This window comes from Protobothrops mucrosquamatus, unplaced genomic scaffold, assembly GCF_001527695.2.
Source record: "Protobothrops mucrosquamatus isolate PMUCROS unplaced genomic scaffold, P.Mucros_1.0 scaffold374, whole genome shotgun sequence".
NCBI classification, from domain to species: Eukaryota; Metazoa; Chordata; class Lepidosauria; order Squamata; family Viperidae; genus Protobothrops; species Protobothrops mucrosquamatus.
The window spans coordinates 71,210-81,494 of NW_015386706.1; the positions used below are offsets into that span (position 1 = coordinate 71,210).

The 10,285-nt window shown below is 55.9% G+C and overlaps 1 protein-coding gene across 1 annotated transcript; it reads right to left on the reverse strand.

The window, feature by feature from the left end:
- Positions 1-307: 307 nt before the first annotated feature.
- On the reverse strand, positions 308-10,151 carry CORO1C (coronin 1C). The gene is given in 9 exon segments (XM_029284106.1): positions 308-427; positions 641-886; positions 1,287-1,478; positions 1,698-1,802; positions 2,058-2,177; positions 2,438-2,619; positions 2,778-2,907; positions 4,009-4,131; positions 9,957-10,151. Coding segments are annotated over 9 exon segments (1,413 nt in total).
- Between the last annotated feature and the right edge of the window lie 134 nt (positions 10,152-10,285).

Sequence of the window (10,285 nt, forward strand, 5' to 3'; positions counted from 1 at the left end):
AGTAATTTTGGTCCCCGATGCTAGGAAGTTCGGCAGGGATCCCGGCGTCTTACGGACCCCGTGGAATGGCTGACCCTCCGACCGATGGACAAAGGCGAGGAAGGAGGCGGCAGTGCCTGTTCTGAAATGGCCACAAAGACATCAGGACACAAGAAGGTTGGCTGCCCTGATGGACACGGGCGTCCGCTGACCGGCCGTGACGGGGCTGGGCTCCCTGGCCGTGCCTGTCCGCAGCCCTGCAGGTGGATCACAGTCCGAATCCTGCTTCCTCCTCCCCCTGCCGTAGACCCCCCTCCCCCGCTGGCTCTCAGACGGCCATCTTCACCACCTGCTGTTCTAATTTGGAAATGCGCTCGTCCTGATGCGCGATTGTGTCTTTTAGCGACCGGAGCTCCTTCAAGATTTCTTCCAATTTGGCTTCGTTTTGCTGCGACAAGGAGAAAGAGACAACAACCGTCGGTCCTGAAGTGGGGGTGGGAAGGACCCAGAATGGGGAGGGGGGGATAAGGGAAGCCCCCAACCCAGCTCGCAGCTTGACAAAGAGGGATGGATTTGCACCAGGCCCAGAGACTTCTGTCTGAGCAAAGGACAATTTCCTCTGGGTGCGGAAGGACTGGAGACCTGGGGTGTTTCTACTCACAGGGTTTGAGGTGTCCATCGCTTTCTTTGGGGTGCTGATGAGATCACTCTTCTTGTTGGCAGCCGGCTTGTTGTCCAGGATGTTCTTCTTGACCACCTTGAGGTCCCGGTTTTTCCCTGGGATGTAGCCGTGTTTCAAGGAGATGAGGAGGGGGTCGGCGTTCTTCCCCTCAAACCACTCCTCGGCTTCCAGGGCGGCTTCGGGCCCAGCTGTGTCAGGATAGAGGTCATCCTGAAAGAGGTCAGACTGGGAAAGGAGGAGTCAAAAAAAACAAAACAAAAAAGTCCGCAGTTAGGCCAGTCAACTGGACGGAGCCCGTTGAGCCAGTTTAGCGTGTTTGGGTCTTCTTGGCCCGAGTGGAAGGCTCCCTGCCAGTACTATTAGCCAAGCGTGAAGGAGAGCACTTCAAACTTCTTGGACCCTTCCTCTAACTCTTCTGTTCGGTCGTAGAGTCGCTGCAGGCTTCCTCTCCCCCTCATAGGCCCCCTCCCTCCCTGGTCATCAGAAACCAGGCCGAGAAGCTGAAGCAGAGCCAGGACAGTTCTGCAGTCCCAAAGCTTGGCAGATTTTTCACCCCAAGGACTCAAGGCCTCCACTGGGGGGGTGGGGTTGCGGTGGTTCAGGGTTCGAGGGACAACGGCAAGGCCTTAAGGCGGCCCAGGCTCCCCGCTTGGGGCTCCCCCGCTCGTCACCTGGCGATCTCACACTTGTTGACATCCAAGCCCCTCTTGGGCATGAAGCCCATCCCCCTCTGGGGCTCCTTGCTGCTGAAGGTGTTGAGGTAGTGCACGAAGGGGGCCTCGTCCGTGACCTCGAAGTAGCGGATGCTGCTGTCGCCCTGAGGGAGAGAGGGGGGGGAGGAGTGGCAACGGTCGTTAAGTGTGAACAATTGTGATAAGCCGTTTTTTTCAGTGCATTGTACCTGAACAGTCACTAAACGAACTGTTGTTAAGATGAGGACTACCTGTATTTACTTATTATTAAGCATATAATAAGGAATTAGCTGGGCCTTTATCCCTGCCACTTCTGGGGCAAAATTGTTCTAATTTTGGCTCACCTTCCCGCATAAGTAGAGGATGTTTGTGTCGGGGTCGTAGAAGGGCAGCAGGACCCCGTTGCTGGTGTCCATTTCATGGAGGGCTACGGGGTCGTCCATGTTTTTCTGCAACATAAAAGACGCCTTTTTATTTCAAGAAGAGGCATCCCGCAATCTGGCATCCCAAAAAAGATGCTGCCTCTGCCAGAGGGAAAGAAAACAGCTTCTGAAATTAAAGCAAACGCTTCTGTATTTAGGCTGCTAGAAACGCGGCTGGCTGGGGAATTCTGGGAGTTGAAGTCCATCCCTCTTCAAGTGGGCAACGTTGGAAATCCCTGCTCCAGGGGCGAAAGGCAAGCCCAGCTCCCCAGAGACACTGACCGGGTTCCAAAGGGCCAGCTGCCTTTCGCTCATGCGGCTGAACCCCGTGGTGAACACGTTCCCGTCGGAGAGGAAGATGGCTCGCATCGGCCGGGCACCTTCGTGCGCCTTCTCTTTCTCCTGGAAGACGGGACAGAGAGGGACAGAAAGGGAAAAAGTCACACTCCAAGGTTACACACAGGTGTAACAGATAAAATGGGTGTCCAATTTAGTCTCTCAGTGTCGCGTGGAAAACTGACATGATTTTATGGGGTGCCATGGATGCACTTTTAGGCCGAAGGAAGGGCTGGATCTCATTCACCAAGACAGGCGGCAGGAAACTCTCCCTGCCAAGGCTGCCCCTGCCCCGCCCCCCCCCAGGGAGCCCCCTGGAGACCCACCGCGATGATCTCCTGCTTCCGGGGGTTGATCACGCGGACCTTCTTGTCTTTGGAGGCCGTGCAGATCAGGCTGCCGTTGCGGTTCCAGCTTACATTGTAGATCATGTCTTGGTGCATGTCGTCCAGGTTGATCAGGGGCTCCCCTGTGCCCACGTTCCAGATGAGGATGGCGTTGTCACAGCCTGGGAGGGGGAGGAAACTGAGGCAGGGGCGGCAGTAACTGCCTGCTGAACTCAGACGCAGGGCTGGCTCTTCCGCAGTTCCCTTGAAGGACCCAACCCCAGCCCCAACCCAGAAGACCCACCGGAGCAAGCCCGTCGCCTCCCGTTTCTCGGCCTACCTGCGCTGAGCAGCACGTTGCGGGCGGTGGGGTGCCAGGCCACGATGCCCACCCTCTTGGAGTGGCCTTCCAGGATGACGACAGGCTCCGTCAGGGAGAGCGTGAGGCCGTTCTCCGGGATCTGCCAGACCTGCCAAGAGAAGGAAGAAGCTCAAAGGGGTTACTGGAGCCCTGGAGGGGAGTTCTGTCTCGGGACACGGGGCCAACAGCAATTCCGGAGGGAGCTTTCTCTAGACAGACTTCTTTCCCCTTCGTGGGCTGCTGCTTCTGATGTCTCTCCAAGGAACTCAGGCTCTCTTTTTCGTCCTACATCGGTTTCTGTAGCGGTCTCGGTTCAACATGTCCCCCCAAAGCGGCCTCCCCTGAGCACTGGTTTCTCTTCAGAATGTATAAATCTTTCGCCTTTTACCGAGCCTTCAATCTACTGCTTGCCCCCACAATGGCTGGACAAGGTGCCTGGTGGGCCACCTGCAAGCTGTCAGGTTGCTCAACCTGCCCTAGAAGGGTCTGCAGTGGTCACCGAGGGCTCCTTCCCTACTTAGAAGCCAGGACAGTTGGGAGTTGGTCCATAAGTCTTAAAGTTGCCACGGTTGGGAAACCCTGGCTTAAGAAGATCTCACAAAGGTTGTCCCACCTCAGGGTAGATGCATCAAGAGATGTTCATTTGTGCCTCATGTCCGGCGTCTCCAAACTTGACAGCTTTAAGACTTGCAGGCTGGGGGATTCTGGGAGTTGAAGTCCACAAGGCTTAAAGTTGCCAAGTTTGGAGGCCCCTGGCTTCTGTTCTGGTCAACCACTCAGTTGCAGGCGGGCCAGAGGGAGGCAGTAATGAGTTGTCCATCGTGCTCGCTTCCCCCTGGAGGAACGGCGGTTCCTGTGAGCGTGCCCAGCCCTGCAGCCGCCTGGCCTCCCGAGGATATCCGCCATCAGGCCAGGCCAGCGCAGGAAGAGCCATTTCTGCAGAACGTTCTTCTCCTGCTAGTAGGCTGCAGAGTCTCCCCAGACAGCCTGGACTGGAAGCCAACGCCTCTCTCCGCTCCAATGTTTAACTCCGGCCAGACCTCCTAATGACATTAGTTCCGCCTCACGTCCTCTGCTGAGCATCCCCATCCCCAACGGTCTGCCGAGCGAGTGGGGCCTTGCGATTGGCTGCGAACTGCTACCTGGGCGAGCAATGAACAACAGCCGGGAACCACAGCCTGGAGCCGCTCCTCCCCAAGGCTGCACTCACCATCACCGTGCAGTCCTCGGAGCCGCTGGCGATCACTTGGTCGTTGTGGGGACACCAGTCGATGTCCAGCACCGGCCCGGTGTGGCCACAAACGGTGGGGTACGATTTGTCGATTCTACCTGTCTGGAGAGGAGGGGAGAAGGAGGCCGTCAGCCAGAGGCTGAATCACAGGCACACAAAGATTGTTATCAGAAACATTTCCCTGGCAGCTCCTGCTCGGTTGGCGGAACTGGGGACCACGAGGACTCCATCGGGGAACTTTGGCAAGCAAGCAAGCAAAGGGTGGGCGCAGCCGTTACCTCGTGGCCTCCCTGCAAAAGTCTCTACATCCCCCTCCCCCGTCTGAAGGCATCAGCTCTCTGAAAAGCAGGAGCTTTTTTTTCACAATGTGTGTTTGTGAGAAGGACCGGCACACCCTTCCGGCTTCTCTGGGCCAGGCGGCAGCGCTTACGGCTGGATTGGCAGAGCTGCTTTCTGCTCCTTGTGCGGAATGACCCTTGGATTGCAATTTGGGCGACTTCGCAGCCAACGCTGGGCAGGTGAGCCTTTAAAGTCCAAAGTCCACTGTGCAGCGCTAACCGTTGCTTCTTGCCAAGGCCTGGCCTCGGGGCTGCTTGCCAAAATCAAAAGCAAGGCTCAGCCGAAGGGGGGAATCAGCGAGAGCATCTCTGACAAGGGAGGCCGAGCAACAAGGAGCCAGGACTGCTTTCCTTCTGAGGAGGGGGGGTGCGTAGTGGCAGGGAAGGGACGGGGGGGGGGGACAGTTGCCNGGGTGGATGGATGGCAAGCACGTCAGTGAGCTGTAAGATGGCTAATTTCTTTTATACCAGCCTTTCCACCCAGGGCTTCACGTCTGCCCCCAGAGACAAATCAACCGAGTCCCACTGACTGACATATTTCTGCACAGAGGTCCCACGATGGAAGTCCTGTTTTGGCTGCAGGGAAATCCTTCCCAGATCCATTTCTGGATCAAAGCTCAGAAAAAGGGAAAGGGAGGATCCAAGAAAGTGGCACTGGGGGCTTACGTATATTCCACCATGTTTTATTTTACAGGATGGAGTGGAGGAGGAAAGATGCCAGATGACAAAGAATGGCTTTGAAATGCAAAATAAGACCTCTCCCTTTTGTCTCTTCTGAGGCTGTCAAGCCCTGCCCCCCCCCAGGCTACAGACCCCAGCCGCTGCTTATTTCCTAACAAGGGCCCCCATGTCTACTGAGAGCACCCAGATGGTTCCTGCCCAGGCACCAGGCTTAAACGGAGAGGCGCTGCCACCAGATCAGCCCTCGACAAATGGCCATTAATCATCCATGAGGCTGGCTGGGATCACCATGACTGACCCTCTTTGAGATAAGGAGAAGCTGCCGTTCCCCAAAGGGGGGGGGGTCTAGCCTGGCAAGGCCACCCTCCTTCAAAGACTCCTAAGCGTAGAGTTGATTCAGGCTACACCAGAGACCCAAAACAGGCATGTCTCAGGAGAAGCCTTGGAAATGGGTGGCGACATCAACGATCAGAGGATGCCAGGGTCCTGCTCCATCCGTCTCTTCAGGCAAGGAGAAGCTCTCAAGATCCGACAGAGAAAAAGAAAAGTCTTGAAGAACAGACGGAGGGCGGTACACGTAGCTTTGCATCAGTTCGTAAGGTGATGTAAGAGAGGGAGATGAGATCGGGAAGCAAGGCTAATCAAGACTAATGAGAGAGGGAAGCAGGACTAATGAGCAGTGATTCTCAACCTCGGCGCCTTCAAGATAGGTGGACTTTCAGCTCCCAGGATTCCCCAGCCAGCCGGGAGTTGAAGTCCACCCGTTTTGAAGGCGCCCAGGTTGAGAAACACGGCAACAGAGAATGAAAGCATCTCTGGAGACAGCCCTGGCCGTACGCCACCCTTCTGTGTGTTCACACAAAATGCCACGTCGCTTCTTAGCTGAAGGACAGCACCGATGTGACCGCCATGTGTGCTTGAGAGTTGGGAAAAGAGAGACAAGGAAGCCAACTGCTCTTTCCTAGCGGAGACCCAGCCGCTGCGCCAAGGGTGCGATTTCGGTTCTACTGGCAGCTTGCGTTGCTCCGGCCAGTTTCTCCCTGAAGTCCTAGATTTTTCCAGGATAGCTCTTCCATGGGAACCATTGCAGCCACCGAGGCATTCGTCCCCAGCACTTATCTCTGCTGGCCTGGAAGCACACACAACGGAGCCATGAAGTCATCCCCAGCGCTGCCTCTCTGGGCCCCGGCTGGGATGAGATAAGGCTTCCTCTCCACCAGGCAGGCCGGGGGACGTTCCTGTCTTTCCTCGGAGCAGAGCCCCCCTCGTGGTCAGAGCTCTTCCAAGGGGTCCCTGGTGCTCTCTGGGCCTGCTTGTTTTCTTGCAGGCTTTTCGTTACCCAAACTAGTTAACGTCATCGACGCTATGGAGGCTCTGTGTCATCCAGGTCCTGGCTGTCCCAAAGGTGCTATTTCTAGAGGCAACTGGACTTCGTTGTTTTTTTTTCTTTGAAGGCATTTCCCTTCTTATCCAAGAAGCTTCTTCAGCTCTAAGAAACTGAAGAAGCTTCTTGGATGAGAAGAGAAACATCTTTGGGATCATCACTGCTAGTGATGATGTTGCTTAGTTTGGGTCATGAAGCATCTGCCACACCAAGCTCAGAGAGCACCAAGGACCCCACAGTCCTCCCACCCCTCCTCCCCCCCCACTCCCTTCTAGCACGGATGATGTCACCTAGTTGGATAATGAAACGTCTGCAAAAAAAGAATTTCTTGCACCAGTTGCAGGGAGCACCAAGGACCCCTCATTCTAACCCTGAGCTACAAATCTTCTCCTTTAGAGTTGTTTTAAGCTGCCTGCAGAGGCCTGCTTGGTGTGGGGGGAGCCTGGCTGCCCTTTTCTTCCTCTTCCTCCTCCTTTCAGATGCGCAGATTTCAAGCAGTCTCGTTTCCCCCAAATTCCTGCCACTTTAGGAACCAACGACATATCAAAGATACGTGCCAAGGTCTGCACAGACATAAATAGGCAGAGGGTCTTGAATCCCTGAGGGGCGCAGTTACCGTGTCTGGCTTTGTGGGATGGGAAGAAGGACAGCAAGGCTTTTGAGGAAGGGAGGCTAAGAGGTGTGCCCTGGCTGGGGAATTCGGGAGTTCACGTCCACCCTTCTTGAAGCTGCCAAGGTTGAGAAACAGCGCAGTGGAGCAGGAAACCCTTCTCCTGCTCTTAAGCCTCCAACCCTTTTCCTCGCTGGGGGGGGAGGCAAAACAAAAGCCGGGGGGGGGGGACACACAGTTGAGCAATTCTCAGCACCACCAAACGGTGTGGATCCCCCCCCTGCCCAGCCGCATGCAACAACTTGCACACCCTTCCTGTGGAAAATGTGAGCTGGACCTTTTGGGAAGGCACAACCGGCCACAATAGGGAGAGAAACTGAAGTAAACTTCAGGCCAGCAGGACAAAAAAAGACGCTTTGGTCGAAGACTACAAACGGCACAGCCCGTGTCCTCAAAGAGAAACACACACTGCCTGACCCAAAAAAAAAAAAAAAAAAAGGAAAGGAAACCCTCCCCCCCACACACACACCATCATCAGCCCTTCAGTGTGTATTGTGCATTGACTTGTTTATTTATTGAAGGGAAATTGTTTGGGAGAGGAATAGCAAGGATGTCCTCTGGAGCCTGGGAGCCGGCCTGCCCGCCACCTCGCAATCCAGAGCTGGTTTTTTTTTCAAGAGCGGTTCTTGATTTAGCACCGGTGGCTCCCAACCGAAGGGAGGGACATCTGTGTTTGCAGCACGATGCTGCAGGCAAAGGGTGAACTCCTGGCCAAGGCTCACCGCTCATGAAAGGGAAACAGGAAGAAAAAAATCAAGTTCCTTAAGAGGAACTCCACCCAAAAGACAAAGTTTTGGCTTGGAAAGGAAAATCTTTCCAGCCATTTTATTATTTCCCTGGGCCGGCCTTCCAGAAAGCAAGGACTCTTCCTTCTCAGCAGGGCTGGAGTCTCAGAGTGACGGCACTCAGCCACAACTGGGGTGTGTGAAGGCCCGCTGCCTTGTGTGAGAGGAGAACTTAGCTATTTGCCCCTGGCTCTCACTTAACCTGGCCACCCTCCAGAAGAGTCCACTTTAATTCCCAGCGGCCTCAGTCTTGGACTGAGGAATTCTGGGCGCTGACGTCCAGCCAGTTTGGGAGAAATCCTCTCTAAATCTCCAGGGCAATGAAGCTCAAACTCTGGTGAGGAGGGGTACGTTGGCTACCACTAAGGCTTCGGGTCTGCTAGGTATTTGCCTCCCTTCAGTTTTCCTGTCCAAAGTCCCTCGGTTTTACTCAAACGAAGACCTCTGCAACGGAATGGATTTCCTGGCTTTGGCAGGCCACTGCCCACTCGCTGCCCCTCCCAGCCTCCTTCCTGGAACAGCCGGTGGCCAAACCCAGAGAGGCTTTGGGGGTTTCCCCACCTGCCTTGCAATTCCAGGCAGGGCACGTTCGCTCTGCCTGGGCTACCAGCATCACCCTTCAGGTCACCGATGGAGATGGTTGCCATCCCAGGCTGCCTCCCAGGGCAGAAAGGCCCAGAGGGGAGAGAGAGAGAGAGAGAACCCTCCTCCTCCTCCTCCTCCTCCTCCTCCTCCTCCGCTCGGCTCAACGCGGCTGCAGCAGCAGCAGTTCCCCACCAGCCCTCCATCCTGTGGGCTCCGAGAGTGGCCAATCAAAGCAGAGGGTGGGTATTATTCAGGACGGCTGCAGCCGAAAGAGATCTGATGGCCATATATGGTAAAAACCACTGCCAGGGCCTGACGACGGGGCCTGCTGCCGGTAGACTGATTCGTGGAAATGCTGCAGCCCCCGTGGAGGCGAGGCTGAGACGCGCGCGGCGCCTCTCGAACGGAGCCCAGAGAAAAAGGGAAACCGGGCAAGCATGGGGGGCAGGCAAAAAGAGCACAGCCCACCCACCCCCCATGATAGATGCTGCTGCTCTGGCTGCCTTGGCCTCCCTCTTGCTGCTTGGGGGGGCAGGGGGCAAGGAGGAAAGAGCTTCCAGGGCCTGTTGGGGGGGGGAGAAGCTAAGACTGCAGCTGGCTGGGGAGGCCTTTCGGCTCTGAGCTCTCCCCCTCCTCTTTGGGGCAGGGTCCTTGCCCGCCACGGCCCCAGAGAAAAAGGCCCTGCCCCCGCAAAGGGCTTCTTGCACAGAGGAGGGAGGGCGGAGGAAGTGAGCCAGCCACCCCAGGTGTGCTGAGGTCCAGGGCTGCAGGTGGGGGCTGTCCAGGCCGGTCCCTGGGCTTGGCTCAGTCTTGGGAGCAAACGAGGGAGCTTCCCTCTTCCCCGGCTGGAGACCAGCGAGAAGGGAGGGAGGGGGGAGGCCGTCTCAGCTCTGTGACTCACTGCAAAGGGATGTGGGTTGCCGAGATCCAGCCCACACTGGCCTCGCTTGCAAGGGAAGGGAAGGGAAGGGAAGCCTCTTAAACGGCTCACCTCTCAGTTCTAAAACACGGAGAGGTGTGGGCCATTTCCACCTGCAGGCCTGGGGGATTCTGCCCCAACCCTGGACAATATATGCCCTTGGGCGGCACAGCTAGCTCCGTGTATTCCTCAGGAAAAGGTTCACTGCCAGCTGCACTACCCAAAATAACAGAGTTGGAAGGGACCGTGGAGGTCTTCTAGACCGGCCCCCTGCTCAGGCAGGAAACCCTAGGCCACTTCAGACAAACGGCTGTCCAATTTCTTCTTAAAAACCTCCAGTGTTGGCACACCCACAACTTCAGAAACTGCACTGGGGAGAAATTTTCGGTAACGGACGCAGGGACGGGTAGATTGCTAGAGAGTCCCAATCTCCCCTCTGCTGCTTCACCCTTAGTACATTTTGCATGCTCCACAGGCCGAGGGCAAAGAGGAAATCCACATTAAAGCTACGGGTCAACGCTCAACATTGCGGTAACAGGGGAAAAAAAACCAACCCAACCCTTACCTTGTGTAAAGGCAGAACCAGGAACGCCCCTCCCCCGCTGGCTTCGATGATGATGGCCACGAATTTGGGGTTGACTGCGCAGAAGGAGCTGTCCCACGTAACCCGGGACACCCGGATGTCGTCATAACTCTGGTCATTTTTCACCGCCTGGCCAAACACGTGCCGGAACTTGCTCTGTCGCACCACTCGTCTCATTGTTTCTGCAGAAGGGAAGGTGCGAAAAAAAGTCTGATTGACTCCGATCATTTCTATTCTGCAGCATTGCCAGCCAGTTGCTGTCACTGGGAATCCTGGGCGGAAAACAGGCTTTTAAAGATACACCTTTTCTC